Source organism: Orbicella franksi, chromosome 2, assembly GCF_964199315.1.
Source record: "Orbicella franksi chromosome 2, jaOrbFran1.1, whole genome shotgun sequence".
NCBI classification, from domain to species: Eukaryota; Metazoa; Cnidaria; class Anthozoa; order Scleractinia; family Merulinidae; genus Orbicella; species Orbicella franksi.
Window position 1 is genome coordinate 8636808 of NC_138146.1, and position 20101 is coordinate 8656908.

At 36.3% G+C, this 20101-nt stretch overlaps 1 protein-coding gene across 3 annotated transcripts in view; it reads right to left on the bottom strand.

Annotated features, from left to right (window-relative positions):
* The window catches only part of LOC145479885 (Fanconi anemia group I protein-like), a 72270-nt gene that overhangs the window by 6885 nt on the left and 45284 nt on the right, over window positions 1-20101 (bottom strand). Inside the window, exons 28-46 of one of the 3 annotated variants that reach the window (XM_081458357.1) lie at window positions 17956-18047; window positions 17360-17443; window positions 16623-16660; window positions 16319-16404; window positions 16074-16164; window positions 15628-15727; window positions 15084-15163; window positions 14700-14763; window positions 13465-13567; window positions 13247-13329; window positions 12375-12497; window positions 6945-6996; window positions 6021-6097; window positions 5755-5805; window positions 5530-5598; window positions 3094-3193; window positions 2578-2726; window positions 1825-1869; window positions 456-512 (exon numbers count right to left, since the gene is read on the bottom strand). In XM_081458357.1, coding sequence (XP_081314483.1) covers window positions 456-512; window positions 1825-1869; window positions 2578-2726; window positions 3094-3193; window positions 5530-5598; window positions 5755-5805; window positions 6021-6097; window positions 6945-6996; window positions 12375-12497; window positions 13247-13329; window positions 13465-13567; window positions 14700-14763; window positions 15084-15163; window positions 15628-15727; window positions 16074-16164; window positions 16319-16404; window positions 16623-16660; window positions 17360-17443; window positions 17956-18047 — 1544 coding nt within the window. The remainder of the gene's footprint in view (window positions 1-455; window positions 513-1824; window positions 1870-2577; window positions 2727-3093; window positions 3194-5529; window positions 5599-5754; window positions 5806-6020; window positions 6098-6944; window positions 6997-12374; window positions 12498-13246; window positions 13330-13464; window positions 13568-14699; window positions 14764-15083; window positions 15164-15627; window positions 15728-16073; window positions 16165-16318; window positions 16405-16622; window positions 16661-17359; window positions 17444-17955; window positions 18048-20101) is intronic. The other 2 variants (XM_081458358.1, XM_081458359.1) reach the window with 2 other exon arrangements.

The following is a 20101-nucleotide window of genomic DNA, read 5'->3' on the forward strand; positions in this document are numbered from 1 at the left end:
TAACACAGCCAGAAACCTGCACTTTTAGCTATTTCTAGGCCAAAACGAAAAGTAATTTTTGGCTTTCAGTGGCAACACAAGAGATTGTGTTCTAGCATGCAATACAAAACAGTGAGGGAACAAATCAGTTTTATGGACAGAAGCATAGTAATTTTATAAACTAAACCATACATTTTAGGTTTCCAAAGACTTTCAGTGGCATCCTTATGATAATGCCTCTTAAAACTTCACCAGAGAGAAGTGAAGCCACAGACTTGTACACCCTTCAATAGCGTTAACATTGTGCATTCTAGAATCAGTTGCGTTACTTCTTCTTCACATCCTAAGTCTTATCTAAATATGAGTACAGAACCAGGGACCAGAGAAACTGCTCAGTTCCCAAGGTACTGTGTACCTTGTATGCCTTTTGCCAAACTATGTTTAATAAATTAACTCTCTAAATTCTGTATACTAACCAACTTTTCAAACTTTGCTGGCAAGTAACCAAGTCTCTGACTGTACAAGGACAAGTACTATTGTAAATAAAAAAGAGCCAAAAAGTTAGGCAACAGTTGATTGGCTGCTCAAGTGTCACACTCAGCTGGTTAGTCCGTCGTGCGCGACCCAAAGGAAAACCGCGAGAAAAAAATGGCCGCGCTAAATCCTGGGATCGAGGAGCGCGCTCGCCATCAGGATTTCGCGCGGCCATTTTTTTCTCGCAGTTTTCGTTCGCTTTACGCACGACGGACTAAGCGAATGAGGTACTACTCGTAGTCTAGGTTAGAGTACTTAAGTACCTAAACCTATAACTACTTAACATGATTGCAATACTAGACCATCACAGGTAGCTACTCCCAGAACACCTTTTTAAGTAGGCTTTGCGTCCACATTTGCTGTGTTCGAGAAAGTCAGTCTGGAACTCTGGATTTGGAATACAGTCTATACAGTTATTCTTTAACATGATGTGGCTTGCCAGATATTGCCTGGTTTACCACTCAAAATTGCACAACTAAGAAAAATTGCATTGTAGGTACACATAAAACTTTCTCGTGTCCATAAGATAAGATAAGGTACTTCATTTAACGCGGAGTTTACGCTTAGCTAATCAGCTAGTATACAGGTAATCCACAGCCCTAGTATTAACTAAAATGTACAATAATTGATCGGATAACACTATAAACGCAGAGAACTAAAAATTTAGTGAATTAAATTACAATAAATTTCCATATCAGTCAAACTTGAGCGATCAAATTTTGTTGTTCACTTCACTAGTGCCTACTTCAGTCCTAACATCATTTGATAGCTCGTTCCATTCTTTGGCGGCAAAATATCTCCATGATTTGAGACCATATTTAAACTAGTCGTGTTAATTTTTGGCAAAGAAAGGATATAGTCATGTCAAAGATGATACTTGGATGATCGTAAGGTGATAAGATCTCTGACTGCGGATGAAGCTTTGTCTGATATACAATTGTTTATTGTCAATGGCATGTCTTGGGTTCTTCAAGTTTCCATGGATGGGAGTCTGATTCACAAGGTCATTTTCAGACCGGAGATAAACATTGTTTTCATTAAGTACTTAATGACTGGCTCCAAGGGAAACAGTGAGGTTTGTTTCCTTGATATGCTGGAGGTTTCAAGGTGCACGACCTGTGCGAGTCGAAAGTTCAAGTTGTTGTTCCCTGGAGAGTTAGTGCGTTTTGATCCATGACACGTGGCATATTCTTCTCCAATCAGAAAATGTATTTGAGTTAGGAGATATAACATTTATAAAAAACAATCCAAACGACATTCTGCTTAATCGAAAAGCGAAATGAGTGTTAATAAGTAATATTTTCCACTTACATGTTTTGCGAGAGAACCAAGAGTAACATACATTTTAGTCAGCACCTGGAAAGAAAAAAAATTATCAAGAACTGTTGTGCTATCAAGAAATGAAACACTGACATGCAATGATGAGAAAGATTGTATCTCACTACCGATAATATTAATCATCCAAAGGTTGAAATGCAACTGTCTTGCTACCTTTCATTCTTACTTGGTTTTTTGCCCATTGAATTGAGTTTTAATTGCTTACCGTTTAATTCAGTACACTACAGTTTGTTGTTTTATTCCTTTGCCTGTAATATTTCCCTCATGACCACAAGCACCTCAGTTTCTGATTGACTTATAAATATATCTCATGACTATTGAAAGAGTGTAGCACAGTTACCTGTCCCAAGGATTTTAAGCTTAATCTATTTAACACTTTTTTTGTTTGATGCCGACTTTGAAAAAACCTCCAATTTTATAAAGAGTAAGTCACATTGCTTTTGCCAACCAGAAATTTACAGTTTTTGTAAGCCAATATATCTTTCCAAAATCACACACTTCAACATTTACTACATTTCAGAAGGTCATAAATGTTTGAGGTCAGGTTGTATCCACCATGATGCCTTCTGAAAACAAAGTCATATGACAAAGAGGCATATATAATAAATGACGTCAGCAACAATCGCCCTTTTGGAGTTGGTCATATCAGGGTTGGACTTTACCCATGGAACCTCGAAAAACAAGCAAAACGATTGAGTAAAATTCGAGGTGCCACTTTTTAGTCACCTTCAGGGTTGCTTCTGTACAAGGACCATCAGGAAGAGCAGACTGGGACAGTTCATGAAGAGCAGCTACAACAGTGCAAAGGCGATGACACAAGGCTTGCTCTAACAAACCACGAGGGCAACTATCAGGGGAATCTGGAACCTTCTCTTCTGCAAAACAAAAAGTTTTGAATGGCATCTGCTTTCTGTTGAAAGTCATCTTTTGTATTTTATAATTGTAACTACTCCTGTAAGAGATGCAAAGTCCATTTTCAAGTTGTTTGTTGCATACACCTACAATAAACACACATGCTAGAAAACTAGGGAGAATATAAATTGAATATGTACGACATTTCCTTTGCTGATTGCTTGATGCTTTTTCCTTTTCATCTCTATGATTGAGACAAACTTTGCGTGGTCTTTTGTGCATATTTTTGGTATTGACTAATTTACCATTAGTTTTAGTAGCAGGCCTTGCTGTTTAAAGGATAAATAATGCCATCCGCAGGTTGGATCACGGTTCATGTAACATGCTCACCTGCCATTCCTGTCACTAATAATGTTATGTCTCCTTTGACCTTAACAAGTGCCCAGTCCATTTCATCCACAATCTTCTCAATCTGGCTTACCAAGAGGATCTATAATTTCAAAGCACATTATTATTACCAATTCAAAGGCAGAATGAGAAGTGAAGAAAACAAATAAATCATATCTCACACAATTGATAAACGACAGGGTGTAACATACATGCACATATACAAGTGAGCTCTTAAAGTGCCTATGAAGTAAAAAATAATTGCTGCTTATTTGAAAGGCTTTTCGAAGTGAAGAAGAATGATGTTTCCCTTTTTGGAATATCTTTTTTCATTCTAGAGATATTTCCGTTTTTGGATTATGCAAATGAGGAAAGTGACGACGTCATAGGTGGTTCCACTTGAACAGCAAAACACTGAATCAAGAATATCTCTAGAAATATTGGAGCAGTGTTCTTCAAACTTGGCACCACAAATGTGCATTACAAAAGAAACAGAATGACACCTTCTGTGATGTTGCCATGGCAACACTTTTGGCTCCAGTCTCTTTCTGTGAAAAACCAAATATGCCAATTTGCAACCCTTCGAAAAGGGACAGAGGCTCTTGCTCGGAACACACATGATTCCCATATTGTCTAAACTCTCCCCATTAGATTGTTGGGAGTGGATGATACTTGTTTAAGATAAAATCTGGTAATGTTAGTTTTAATTAAAACAGAACCAGTGGCATAACTGTTGTCATGGCGACGGCACAACGGGTGTCATTTTGTTTCTTTTGTGATGTACATTTCTGGTGCTAAGTTTAACGAACACTGCTTTAATATTTCTAGAGATATTCTTGATTGAGTGTTGAACTGTTTTGGTGGAACCACCTATGACGTCATCACTTATAATACAAAAACGTGAATATCTCTAAAACGAAGAAAGATATTCCAAAAAGTAAAATGCCATTCTTCTTTACCTTGAAAAGCCTTTCAAATCAGCAGCAATTATTTTTTACTTCATAGGCACTTTAAAGCATGTATGAAATCACACGCCATCTATGAAAAGTATAATTGTTGTTATTCATCTCAAACTCTGATTAGTGATAAGGCATTTACAGTTTTCTGATTGGTTCACTGAATCTTGGTTATCAGCCAGTTTCCTAAGTTGGACTTAAAATGGAAAGTGAGATGCTGCTTAGCTGATTTTTTTTTTTTTTTTTTGCTTAACCAGGAAGCAAAAGTTTCTTTGGAAAACTGGTTGAAAGAGCGGTTGTGCTGAGCTTTCTACCAATGAAATATAAGAAAAGACACTGCCATGCCATTAACAACGGAAATTGTCGTAATTTACTCAACAATGTCTGTATCAACAATTAGTGCCTTTACGCTAGAATGACCAGACACTTTAATAAAGGATATGTAGGTATGTAGGTATGCAGGTATGTATGTACAGAGAGTTTGATATGAAACATTGGTACTATGTCTATGGGATAGTCACTGATGATGCTAAAGGCTAAATCAATTATCACCCAACAGCAGACGAGGGATAATAATCTAATTTTTTGTGCCTGGATTACTTTTTATAAAAAACGATTTTAATTTTCCTACTTAAATGTTTAAACTGAAATAGCTGGTTCAATTTAATGGAAACTTCTACGTGCAAGTCGATGGAGACTCAGAACTGGCAAGCATGATATCAGTACATTAATGAAAGACACACTGCCAGAGAAAAAGCTCTCGGAAAAGATCAACAAATATCATCACCCTGAGAATCGTGAAAGCCTGACAAAAGTATGGGTAAACCAGACTGTGTGGGATAATTTGAGTCCACCAGTACATTCACAAGACGTTAAAATGTAAAAGGTACAAACACCTTTGTTTAAAGGTATGTGTGCCTTGACATGCACGATTAACAAGCTCATTGAGCAAATAGTACCACTACCTGTTGGAGGTGAGCTGCTTCAAGAGGCTACAGATGTCTTTGCTGTGTTGGCTAATGTTAACACTCAAGGCTTAACCAAAGGCATAGAGAGTTGATAAACCCTGACTTACATGATGATTAGTATATGTAATGGGACTACATGCTGTCCAATTTGGAAATAATTGGATGAGAAAAATTCTGAGGAATCTTTCAGAATCTTTCAGAGGAATCTTTCTCATCCAATTATTTCCAAATTGGATAAGCATGTAGTCCTATTACCTATTAATTATATAGCATACAAAAAACAGATGAACAAGGCAAATATCAACAAAGCATAAGCCCACAAGTACGCATTGCGGACCTACTTTTTTTTAATAATTTCAAGTTTGTTCAGAGAAAATTTAGTGGTGAAAATCTAGTGGTGAACTATAATGGCTGATAGGGTACGATAGCTCAGCCAGTCAGATTGCAGCATTTGATTTGTATACTAGTGGAATCCTATTCATAACAATGATCAAGGTAATTGAAATTGAACTTACCGCAACAGTAGGTGCAGCAGTTCTTGGGTTGATAATTGCAAAGTGTGTTCTGTCTTCAACTTCAACTTCCTGAAAGTGCAGTTATTACATAATTATGATGAAACCACCTTCCTTTTCACTAGTATCTTTACTTGCAATTCCTCGCTATAAAAATGAAGTTATTGTATTGTGTTGTAAGAAAGAAAACATTCTTTACAAGACAGGAATAAAACAGTTAACTTATACCTCATCTACATCTCCAAGCTGGCTGTGAACATCTTGGGCAACATCACGCACCTAACATAAGAAAGAAGCCAACTTTACAGAAGCGGTCTCCTTGTAAGCAGTGCAAGATCTCACCTCTTACAAGTGAAAAAAAAAAATGCCTACAACAGGAATATCCTCTAGCTGTCCTGACCCGTAGAGGCTCAAATAATCATTACAACACTGAACGGTTTGATAGGCTGACAAGACATGTTACTTTGAGAGTGAATTGCTGATTTTGTCCTTACCAAGCCTGCGCTTGTTTTGCACTGGAAAGTCAAAGAATACAACAGTGACATCAAAGACTTAGTAAGTGAAGGATCATCTGTGAAACAGACAATAATTTCAAATCAGTATTACTACCATTACCAAGGCCTGACCTGTGACCCCTTTTTCCATATAGATCCTCTTATTTTGATATCTTAAAGTTGATATCGCGGGTTTGGTACGCAAGTGGACCTGTTAGCTACAAATAAAACTGTGAAAAATTAGGACACAAATTTCATAATTACATCAAGCAAGCTCCTATTAGGGAAAATGTGTATGCATATGGAAGCTAACTAATTAATAGTAGAATGGTGAAATGGCAAAATAATAAAATGGTTGAACCTTGCCATTTCGAACTTGCAGGGGAAACAAAAAATTGTTAAAAATAGCAGGAGTTCAAAATAGCCAATAGTAAATGACCAAAGGGCAAATCCAAGGGAAATGGTTTTGAGTTCGAAATAACAGGGAATTCAAAATAAGCGAGTTCAAATTAGCCGGCTCCAACTGTAGTAGTTAAAATAGTAATAGACAGTACCCTTATTTTCCAGCAAACATGATTTGTTACTTGTTAAAAAATATGTTTTCCATTTTCTCCAGAAGTGTACTGTCTTTCGTCACTCTTTTGCTTCAATTGTTCTATTTAGGACGCTTTCTGTATTACTACTTTGTAAAAAGTAACTTCCATGTTGTGGTACCATTATATCTAAGAGAGTTTCTGTACCTACTGTCTAGTTATTCCGTAGAACAGTAAAGGTTCATGTTATGAACATTCAAGTACCCCTAAAATTTCACCCTTAAACAATCTTAGACACTAAGTTGGGATTTTGTTTTTGGAATGTAGAGATTTCATTGAAACCATGACAGACCTTGAGGTTAGCATAAACACATTGGATTTCTTTTCTTACCAACATTGTGATCAGCACAAATTCTCTGAGCCCAGGCCTGCAACTGATTGAACTGAAATTTAAAAAAAAAAGACATTAAAGGGAATCTTGCCTAAGAAACAGTTTTGTTTCAAATCACGACTTGGTGTTTGTGTTACATTGTTTCAGAGATTTAAAGTTGATAATTCTTTGCCTGTTTTGGGCAGTTCCCTTCTGCTATTTTAGGATTTCAAAAATGATGGGAAATTATGACATCATTGTGTAGTTGAATGTTTCTAAAATAAAGCATTGTATGAATATGTACAGTTCAAACAAGAATTCATCTTCTGTGGACACCATATTCAGAACTCTGGCCTCGCAATGACATCATAACTTACTATTAAGTAAACGTGGTGATGCCCAGGTAATTTTTTAAACTGGAAACCAAACACTTCGTATTTGAACCACTTGCAGAGATATCAACTTAAGACCCCATGATCAGTTAAAGAACTTTAGAACTTAAACTGCTTTACAGTCAATTAAGATTCCCTTCAAACATACTGAACAGTTATAAAGTGTAGATGACCTCTCTGTGATTTTTACTAAATTGAGATAAATCCCACCTTGGGGTAAGATTTACTATGTTGTATGTAGTTTTCGCCTATTTGAAACTCACTTGAAACAAAATATACTCCTACACTTTTTTTTTAACCATGGATACGTGAAGCATAGAAATGACTAATGTTATGGGGCAGAATATGCAAATACGGCACTCACTCAGATGTAAACTTTCAGCATGTAGAGCCTGGGTGTGAGTTTCTTGAAGACCTCCAAAGTTGAGAGCGGCCATTTTGATTCATGTGTTTCGCTTTTGTAAATATGTATTATTTTGCCTATGGACTATTGGTCACATGCAGCTGAAAGCTGAGAGAGGTATTTGACTGTGGTCATGTACATGTATAGGTCACAACAGCATGGCCAGCAACGTCAAAGAACTGAGATACAAGTCAAAGTCAGGAAGTGAGATCATGTTTAATAGATGTGGATATCATTAGACTCATAGCTTTTTTCTTGGCTAGAGAATTTGATGATTTTCCACTCGCTTTCCGTCCTTGTAGAGTCCAAGGTTAAAGCCTAAGTTCTTGGCTTCATTTATTTTTTATGTATACATTGAAATTCTGGCAGTGCTCCTAACTTAAATTCGAAATCTGTGATTTAATTTGACTTTAAAACAAGTTTACTTCAAGCAAAAAATTCAAATTGCTTTATCTTTTAATTTTGCAGTTCTTCACCCTACATTTCCTCTGTATTCTATGCAGTTCGACCAGAGTGAACATTTCTTCATGAGTGGTATACAAGTCAGCATTCATGATCGAGTAAATTATGTCCTAAAATTTGAGTGATGGATAGACAAATTAGCATCCAAGACACTGTGTAGATATACTTTTTGCAAGAGAGACTTACTTTCCAATCATGACAAACACAAGCCATGCCAAACAGGCATAGTGGCTGGTGATGTATGTATAATTTTATTTTTCCTCTAGAAATGAGACATGTAAGCAATTGGAATCAAAACTTTAAATTACAGTTTAATCCCTATTAAACGGCCACCCTTGGGGAAACGGATAGTGGCTGCTTAAAAGGGGCTGGCCACTTAATAGAGGCAAAAACAATAGAAAAAACCTCATCAGGACTTTGATTACCGGCCGCCTAATAGGGGTGCCCATTTAATAGGTGGCCGCTTAATAGGGGTTCGACTGTAATTATATTAATATCTGTCAATAATCGTTTTGAATATTTCTGCATTGCTTGCGAAACTAATACAAACAGTTGCCAAGATAGGAATAAAATAATGTGATTTCTGTTTCCAAGAAAGAAAACTATTGTTATTGTTATTGTCTACAGTACAATCTGCAATACCATTTTTATTTTGTATTACATTAAGATGGGGGGGGGGGGGGGGGACTCCCTACAGTTCACTCAAGGTGCACTTTTTATAAGGCAGGAGGTATGACAAAAAGGCAGGGATTTTAAAGACTCGCTGCTAATTTATCCACGAAAAGAGATGTAATGGGTCCACTGTAGGTATACAAAAGTATAGAAAACAGTATACAAAAGTGAAAGGATTCTGACCTTGGGGCTGAGCCTCCTGGTGTAAACTTGGTTGGGTCCCTTCTCCCTTCCCCTGGGCATAGTTACATGGAGAAAACTTATATAATTGTAAATAAAAACATTCCCTTAAATTTGGGTTCAAAATCGCAACAAAATTGAACTTTTTTGGTACAAGATGTAGCAGGGGATTTTATGGCAGAGTATCATTTTCAGCCAAACATTTTCAAGTAGCCCTTTCTGGGAGGGATGCTGAAACTGTTTGAAATGATTCTTATAATATTTGCAGAAATACTTTTCTCTCTGTTCCCATTTACCAGCTAGCTAGAATCAAATTGTTTGTTTGCTGTAGCAAAAAATAAACAAGATTTTAGCAATATTTTTTATTTATTTGCTTATTTATTTATTTACTTATTCAACTTTGCCTAACTAGTTAAAATACTTGTATAAATAAAATTTTTATTATTAGGCAGGGAGACCACTACAGCCTAGCCAATTACAGAGGATCCCTCGTAATTAACAGTGGATCCCTCGTAATATCTGTGTCCCACTAAAGTATAATTGTGCAAAATATTCTTCGCATTCTCAAGCTGATTGTCTTAAAATTATTAATGTCAAAACCATGTGACATACTTTCCGCACAATTGTGATACAGCCTTTTCATAATGCAACACTAGAATGTTAACTGAGCAAGGACCACAACCAAATTATGGTCCTTGTGGTCTTCAGCAATCTTCGGAAATCTTCAGAAATTTTCGGAAAATGTTCAGCAAAGTTTGTGTGACCTTCAGACAAGTTTTGGAGAATCTTCGGAAATTTTTGGAAGGCGGTTGGTAATCTTCAGAAAATCGTCAAATGTACCGTCATCAGTATGTCTATATAATAAAAAGAACATTACACGTTAACTCAAAGATATGAATTCTATGTTCTTTTGGCAAGAACGATATCAATATTATGTTCTTGGCACTCAAACATAAAATTCATATCTTCTCACCACTGTGTAATATCCTCTATATAACCAACTCCTCTAACTGGGTGTCAATTTGGGACTGGTGATTGTGGTGAACTCTCATTTATTGGCTTCATTGTGCAACAGACTGTAAAAGTGAATTGACACTACATGTACAAGTCAATATAATACAATAATGATTTTCCAGTACTAATCAAAATTAATTGATCTATCCCATTTTAAAATTTATAAGGAGGGAGGCATCGAGGTATATTAGAAACCGCAAAACCGAAGAAAATCATCCAAAACCGCAAAACCGGAGAAAAATTTGCCCAAAACTGAAAACCACATACAAAACCGTCAAAGACCGATAAGTGGACTTGTCTGAAGCCTTTGTATCTTAGAGTATCTTTTACATTTTGCAGGCTTCTCTTTTCCTTTTTCACTTTACATCTAAAGGTGTTTCTCTTTCGAAAATTCTCGCCGCCTTTCCCTTCCTAGTAAAAAACACAACACAATCCACAGTTGCTTCTTCTGTTGTTGGCATGGGAGGCACGTTGGAAACTGACCAAATGATTGCTCTGGTCTGCGAGGTCAAAGTCTCGGGTGTCATTTGAGATGCGTGATCCCCTACCGTGACATTTAGTTTGTCACGCATTCCTCTCGATAACTTTGGTGTTTCGCGGCTATTTGAGATCAATTGCAGCTCAAATCGAAGAAACCGGAACCCAAACAGGACAAAATAGGAAAAACCAAAAACTACATCGGATACCAAAACCGAAAAACTGCCAGTATTTTTCACGAAAACTGAAAACCAGATGCTAAAAAACGAAAAATCTTCAAACTGCAATGAACACCAAAACCGAAAAACCGATCTAAAAAATAGTCAAAACAGCAAAACCAAAAATCCCAATGCCCTCCTCTATAAGCAGTCTGTATAAACAGCCTGTAATTTGATTTTCGTTTACTTGCCTAGTTACACTGTATTTGTACTACTTGAGTTTTCAAGAAGGCTTTCAAAAGTCATTTCAAAAATTATTAAGTATAAACTAATTATTATAGATCAAATAAATGTATGTAGGCACATGTATGCTCTGTGGACCTACATTTTGTCTTTTCATTGGATTCTTCATTGTATTATTAACTTTCAATACTCCCAATCCACCAATTCCTCCATGAGCTGGCTCACAAGAGCCTTTGATTTCAGACCATGTCAATTTGCCACTCACTCAGTTGTAAACTAATCAATATGTCAATCATCAATATCAATTTTCCGACATATCAAATTTACAAAGTAATGCTGCAACGTAATACATTCAATTATGCTTCAGCTTTTCTTTAATTGATATTTGTTGTGGTCAGCACAAGTTTAACCAAGTCATTGCTAGTAACTGTTTGAAAGACTTAAGGTTTAACTTTGTGTGTAGATATTGACTGTGAAGAGTCATTGAACTTCCTGAGACATTGGCTTGTCAATCCTCTAAGCTCAAAGAGAGTTTATGAGCTCCAGCTGGCTGGATAGCGAGCCTTAATTTGTGAGTGAATCTTATGAGTGAAACTTTGAGAGAGCCTACTAGCACTCTCAGGCTAGCACTATATCAGTAAAATTATGAGTCAAACATAAACTAAACAATTGGAAACTTAAGTAGGACAACTTATAAGTCCATAATACCCAACCAAAACTTTCTTGTGGCAAACAATAAGAAACACAGTTACATAACTAGATATAAACAAAATTATCTACAGTGACACAAAAATCCTGCGGTGTTGTGAGAAATCAAAAGAGACCTCCTCATTTTGTAAGCACTGTATCCACAACTTCTTCATAGTTTCCTTTGATTAATTATTGCAACTACATCGTTCTCGGATACTGCCTTTTGTCGTGCAATCTACAACTTATGCTGATTTTAAATCCTGTTTCCTATCCAAATTGTGCGGGACTGGAATAGTCTACCAGGGTCCATTGTTGAGGCTAGGAGCCTGATCCGTTTTAAGAGCGTGCTAGAACGCTTCTTAAATATACATTAATTGTTTGTCAGCGACCTGATTCATATTTTGTAAATAGTCATTTAATATTCTATTTTATATATTTTCATTGTACATAGTTTATAATAGTTTACATCTGTTTTATCCTTTTCATTAGGGAAACGCTATAAGGTTGACCTCTATTTTTCCTTTTCAGGATGTGCTTTTTCTTGTGTTTTATTTTCATCACCTCTAATGAAACATGTTGTCATCTTGTCATGTTGGTAACTCGCATAATGCTTTAACTATAAAATCTCCTTCCCTAAATGGCAAGTAGTCTCCTTAATTTTGAAGATTAACTCATGGCACCCTGTCTTTCAACATGAAACACAACAAACCATAAGAATGAGAGGCACATTATTAATTATTTTCTAAGCTGCTACATGTACCTGTGGTCCATCTGGCTCCAAATGATGTGCCAACAGCAAGATAACATTTACAAGTGACTGACTGTCTTTTGTGCTCATGTAACTGTCCTCATCAGGTGAGGATATGATGCTCACAATTAAGCGCTAAAACAAAAGTTCAAAAATTACATTGAATAGATAAAATAAAAGCGTCTCTACCAGATACTTTACTCTACGAGTGAACCTCAATGCAAATCTCTATCCCTAGGATATCCTTTGCAGTCATTTACTTCAAGCTACATCAATGCCTGCTGTCTTGAACTATTTTTTGTTCCTCTTAAGAGTTCAAGAAAGTGGGTTCTCAAACAATTAATAAATTCTGAAATTCAAACAAAGGAAATAATAACCATGGTGGTCATATTTGCTTAGCATAGATTTTAACGATTTATTTCTCTGTTCTCAGTCTCCTTAGTGTTAGTTTTGATGGAGAAGATTTATCAAACATTCGAGATCATACATAACTAACACCTCAAAGCCCATAAAAAACACTCTGCTGCTCATCATATTTTAAACCCTCTTCTTGATGTTTGGTTAAGTGGTAAAGCATGATTTATTGTGCTTGACATATAACTCAACTACTACATGCACATGTGCATGGCAAATCATCAAATAACCTACTTTACATTTAGCAGTATGCATGTATGCTCTTGATGAGTAAATTTTTCCACAACAGTTTGGTAACAGAAAATTGGAAACAAATTGACCAAATGTTGTTGAATTAAGTTCACAACACACCATACGGCAACTCTTATGAGTTAAACATTTTTAAACTATAGAGATATTTTAATCGCTCATATAAAAGACAAGAAATATAATTCCCACAGCATTATATTTCATATCCTTATGGTACCAACCTGGAATTTTTTTATTTGTGAATAAACAGCTTCTTGGTTACTTGCATCATTTGTTGCACCTCCGTCGCCATCCTGACCTGAGTCTAGAAAATATAAACAGAGATAGTCAAAGAGAAACCTAACCTCAGAAGTGCTTAAAGATGTAAGTGATTGACACCCACAAAACAAAGCAGTGAACACTACAGTAGGATGAAGGCATTAACAGCTTTCCTACTCACCTATGACATTCATGAAGTGAGGCAACTTCTGGGCAAACCGGCAGCACATGATGTTAACTACCAAGCAAAATCCCTCTAAACACAAACTGTTGACTTTCTTACCCTGAATAACAATAATTGTTATAATTGGTAATAATTATTATTACCATTAGCTTCATCAATTCAGAAGTTCAAGATGGGTTTGGGCCCAACTTAAAAGATTTTAAAATCGCACGAATGGTTATTGTTGTTCCATAGTGATTAAATGCATTATGTGCACATGCAGTTTCTGCCTTTGTTTGTGCCAATGTCACTTAACATGTCAAATCGCTGGAATGCTCAAGTTTAAAGCTAAAAGTTAAGACACTCAGTGAAAATTGTATGTTGCATATGGATAGAGGATTGGATAACTGTTGGCTCATAACTTGATTTACTACTGCTCGTGTTATATTGTGTTCTTATATAGGTCCCACACATTTTCTCTTCAAACTTCAAGGCCATGAAGACAGAAAGTGTTGTCCATTTTTTGCAATAATTGACCGTTGTGAAGGTCACAAATGCATGAAAGAAGTTTGTCAGGTTCAATGGGATATCACTGCATTTAACTCCGGGGAATTACTCTGATTTACATGTAGAGACATGTAAGAAGTTTCAAAGCTCCCAACAAGGTTACAAAGCACACCAAAAGTTAGCAAACCTAGCACTCTTATGATCACTCTACTAACATGCCAAGCCCCCTCCCCCTTCCAACAGTTAATAGCATTTTTCCAAAGATTGCCCTGGTTTATGTTTTTACTGAACTGTAGAAACACAAGTGAAAGTTTGGGAGAAATAGAAATTCTGTAGGATCATTTGCTGAAGGAGAGTGTTAGAGTTCTCCCAAACGTTTGTTAGAGCAACTCGATGCAAGCACAGAGAAAAGGTTTTCTAAATTCTCTTACACAAGACAGCAAGGAAAATCACTTGTAGTGCTTTTATTGTCTGAACGTAAATTCTCTTCACTCACAAGAAGATTAGGTCAACTAAAAAGAGGTTAGAAGTTCTGCTGTTAGTGCAGGCAATTTTCCAAGGCATTTAATATAGGAGAATAGAGATTGACTAGGCAAAGAAAACAATATTTTGTCTGCTCATTATGATATGTACATGTAAGGTACAAAAATTAATTTGAAACAGAAAATCTCAACAACGCTAACGTCCTTAAAAATAGGGGGAAATGCTTCACATTTATTCTCCTAAGCTTTTTCTGTTTGTGGTACCTTTTCTTTCTTGTCTTGCTCTTCCTGTAAACAACTCTCCCCACTCAAATGCTTCCACAGCACTCTACAAATAAATCAATGCAACATCAAATGCTGAACTCCAATCACAGCATGATGAAAGTTCAACATGCCGAAATTAAGGTAAGTGGCATTCATAAGGGTGAGACTCCTGCTGTATGAGAGTTGCAAATTTAAGAGAATGTGTATAGAAACTTGCTTTACACAGTGCCAAACTGAGCACGCAGAGGTACATGTCATCAATGGCACGGATATTTATATCAGTGTTGCAAGGAAAAGTGACATGAAATGTCAATCACCCTCAGTAATAGCAGGGTTTACGGCAGCACCCTTGACACGACTATAAAGATCAAAAACATCAATTACCTTCCAATAGTACAACAATGTTTGTAAACATTCTCTTTAGTAGAGCCACCAGGTCCTGAACAAATTGCATTGTCATGGATCTAGGAAACCAATACTTATTCAAATCAGGAATAAAAGAATTATTAACGCTTCACTGGCTATTATTGTGTCACAAAATGTTCAAGGAATTGTGCACACTATGATCGGTCAGTTCAAGTTCATATTCACCCCATAAAGCTAGAGTATAGAGTCATATATGCACTTGTGAGTTCTTAAGAATAAGTGTAAGAAGAACTATTCCCTTAAAATACAATCAAACATGGGCCCTTTAGATACATGTATGACTCATATATCTCAGATTGCACTGACCGACTTTCCCACATAATCCAAAATCTGTGGAATTATTTTCAACTACAGGCTCAATGTTTGGCTTACCCAATAGCTCTCAATTATATTCTAGGCTTTGTTTGTCTAAAGTAATAAACAATTTGGATCATGTAAGGTGTAAAATATATTCAAGTATTACTAACAATGAAAATAGTACAGAAAATTAGTGCCCTTATACCTCCTTGAGTTTTTGAAGAGCTGTATTTAAAGCATACTTGACTAAATCTCTTGAACCTCTCAATGCAGTTAAACTTTGCTGGTGACTTGGAGCTGTGTCACTAAAAAGGAATTGACATAGCACATAACAAAGGGAGTGTTGCTTTAACTTAGCAATTTAATGTGAACCTTGTTCCACTTTGACCATCATAAACTATTATTTGACAAAATGTCATTTTAGTATCTTGGTACTACCCAGCAAATGAGGTACAATCATTTAAGGCCATAGCACTGAAATGTATGATTTTTTGTGTCCTATGAAAAACAAAGTTTCACCAGAAACATTGCGTATACTTTCAACACATTCCTGCTTTTACAGATTTTCTTTATCACTATGAGTGATTGATACATTCCACCATGCCAATTTTACATACATAACCTAAAGAAACATTTAAGCAAAAACATTACCTGAACAATGCTCTTAACAATGATGCAGAACATTCAAGTGACAGCATGCTCTTAGCTCCTTGTTTCCCAGCTGTAGAGCGCCCTTTCTTCCCTACAATGGAAAAAAACCAATTATAATTCCTTTGACACTCAAAAACTGTCATGAGTTATGCATGTACATGTAATGCACCGCTGAAGGATAAACATATTTTTACTGTGGTACAAAAAAGAAGTATTCCGTTTGTGAAAATGGAGTAGAATCATACCAGTTGTGTTTGCCTTTTCCTTCAATATCTCTGAGAGTTGGTGATAATTTCCAAATAATTGCAGAATCTCTTCAACTGATTCAGCACTAGAAGCAAACAAACAAAAAATAAGAAGATCAAAAAAATACATTTATTTAGTGTTATTTTCCTATTGCAAGTGAGTTTGAGGAACAGCAAAGCAAAACAAAGCATAAGTAGCTATTTAGAAGAAGTGAAACATTTTAATATTTGAAGCTCTTACCAAGAACGCACAGATAAAAACTGATTTCACCGAAAACAGAAATCAAAAGGAATTCTTTCTAACCTTAATTCTCCTTCTGAAAAGCTGTACTCCAACAAAACCTACGCAAGAAATATCTTTTCAATTAGGTAATATTTATATGTTTATTTTACAGTTTTGAGATAACACAAATTCTTGTTTAATGTATATCCTGTGTTTAAATGAACAGCAAAAGCAGTCAAAACATTCTTGACAGAAAACTACAAAAAAAAAAAATGTGTCATTGTAAGTAGTAGCAATTAAAAAGTGACTGTTAATAAAAAAGTTATTGATTAAAAGTCGTCTTCTCTAACATTGATAGACTTCTTTCCAAATACATAGTTACCTATTCAGAACAAACTCTCACTGAAGGAAAATATTAATTTGCTGGCAATGCCTTAAAACACATACCAGTAATAATTTATTAAGTTATATTCTACAGGAAATAGAAACATTATTTTGATCCATTTTTCTGTAGAACAAGATGGTAGTAATGACTTGGTAAAATTCAAAACAGTTAATGAAACCCCTAAAATATTTTACTGTTGTAAGTTCTGTAAATGTTGTAAATTTCTGGCCAGTTTGGAAATTTTACTACCAGCATTTTCTTTTTCAACCTCCTGATGAAATCCCACCTCTTTACTCCCATATTCCCAGAATTAACACCATCCCATACATACTACAAGAAAACTATCAAATATTAGCATGGCATAATACATGTAATCACTTCCTGACCAATAAGAAACACAGAATACTTTTAAAGCTGTGAATTGAGTACACACCTCATAAACTCCTAGAACAAGGAGAGCCAGAATATTATTCTTGATACCAACACTACAGGCCAGAGAAAAATCTGCAGACTTATCCTGAAACAGTGAACGCTCAAATTACCTCAACTATACACTATGCTAAATACATAATTATATTCAGCATTAGAAAAAAACAAGCTAATCATATCATTAAATAATTATTCAAATTACATATTTGACATGGTTATATACCGATGTGATAGGCAAAACAAACAACACTTTATTTGCCTTCTATTTCTTTGGTGGCTCATAATCAATGCCTCAAGCCAGACATGCTGCATTAAATAAATCAACCTATACTGCTTGTGCAATTTTTATTGAATTGGTTTTAGAGTTGAGGTTAAACTGTTTTAAGGAACATAGCCATTGACTACAGCCTGCATGCAGTCCTCTCCTACCTTGCCTACCACTGAAAAACAGAAAAAATCCAGGAGGGATAAAAAGTGGTACCAGATATATATTTTTTAAAATTTGTACTCTCAGTTAATGGTTTAATCAACAAACAAAGTACTGCTTGCAGTTGAGTTTTAGTGGGGCTGCTATCTTAAGATGTATGTAAAACAGTTTACCAGCTCAAAGTCCTCCATTTCAGATTTGTTCATCCTTTGCACAAGTGATTGGAATAGATCCTCAAGTTCATTCAGAATGTGCTCCACAGACTCTGAAATCCCAAAACACCAAAATACTGTTAGTAGTAAATATAGTTATGAAAAGGCAATGTTATTTTTTTAATGTTCTACTGCTGTTTATATAAGCAATTCAAATTAGCAGTCAATAACAACAATTTGCTCTTTAATTGCATGAATAAAAACAAGACAAATCTGGCAGTAAATGGGACTGTGGACACTGGGTGCTCCCTGGGATAGCAACGAGAGTGGGTGGTAGTGATACACCCTGGACAAGTAATTGGGTGATTAGCAAACATACCCTGCAAACTAAGTGGGGTGGTTAGCGGACTCAAACCCCAAAGTACAACCACAAACTGGGGCAGCTAGTGGGCACAAACCCCAAAACAGAAACTTGGGCGATTGGCGGACACACCCAGAGATAATGAATGAGGGCAGAAACCCCTGGGCGGTTAGTGGACACACTCAGTGAATGAATTAGGGTGGTAGCGAACTTACCCTGAGAAGGAGGCCCCCCCGACCTAGCTACTTTTAGGTAGCTAAAAATAAGGTGGGGTACCATAGAGGACCCACCCATCCTGATGCAGACGATAGCTAAGTGGAAGGTGTACACCCAGGCCAGTAGTCTGAGTTTATTAATAGGGAGGGTAGAGGAGGGGAAGGAAATACTGTACACTAGCAAAGGAAAATAGGTGGTATGCCTAGCGTGCTACTAGTACAAAGACTGGTGTAGCATAACATGTTCCTGAGTACTGTTTGTTGAAGGGGGCATTGGGATTTTCGGTTTTGCAGTTTTGGCTATTTTTTTAGATCAGTTTTCCGGTTTTTGTTTCAAAAGACTTCGGTTTTTCGGTTTTGGTGTTCATTGCGGTTTGCAGATTTTTTCGTTTTTTAGCATCTGGTTTTCAGTTTTTGTAAAAAATACTAGCAGTTTCTCGGTTTTGGTATCCGATGTGGTTTTTTGTTTTTCCTATTTTGTCCTATTTGGGTTCCGGTTTCTCTTCGATTTGAGTGGTAATTGATCTCGAATAGCCGCGAAACGCTAAAGTTATTGAGAGGAATGTGTGACAAACTAAATGTCACAGTAGGAGGATTACGCGTCTCGAATAACTCCCAAGACTTTGACCTAGCAGACCAGGGCGATCATTTGGTCAGTTTCCAACGTGCCTCCCGTGCCAGCAACGGAAGAAGCAATTGTGGATTGTGTTGAGTTTACAAGGAGGGGAAAGGCAGGGAGAATTTTTGAACGAAAAACTTGTTTAGATGTAAAGTGAAAAGGGAAGAGAGAAGCCTCCAGAAGCTTAAAGATATTATACAAAGGCTTCAGACAAGTCCATGACATTCACAAATACTTTGACAAAATTAGTGTTAGTGTAGTTTCCTCTGTATGCCCCACTCATCACCATTGTATCAGTTTTTGACGGTTTTGTACGCGGTTTTCGGTTTTGGGCAAATTTTTTGCAGTTTTGTGGTTTTGGATGATTTTTTCTTCAGTTTTGCGGTTTCTAATATACCCCAACGCCCCCCTCTTTGTTGAGACCAGATATGCAACAGATGGTAAAAACTAGTACCGTTGGATGCGTATAGAATGGTAATGGACAGGAATAATTGACATGAGCTGTAATTGTTGATAAAGATACCAAGTCAATGTAGCTAATAGCGTCCATTGTTTAGGATATCAAGTTCCTTGGCATGTTTGTAATGCACTTACACAATAAAGAAATAGCATCTCTGTGGCTAAGACATATTGATGGACAGTAATACTAAGCTCTCCTGAGAGTGAAGAATGATCATCGCAGTTAATTTTCCAATTTAAGCAATTGGAAAGAAGAAGCCTGAAAAAATTAAGGGCTTCAACGGGATTCGAACCTGTGACCTCCGTGATACTGGTGCGATGCTCTACCAACTGAGCTATGAAGCCACACATTGGGAGCGAGGTCAATTAATTGAGTTCATATCTTCCCGTGAGGAGTGAAATGATGTGAAGTTTATATGAAATAATTCATATATGAACTGCGCTTGTAGGTGAGAGTGAAGAATGATCATCGCAGTTAATTTTCCAATTTAAGCAATTGGAAAGAAGCCTGAA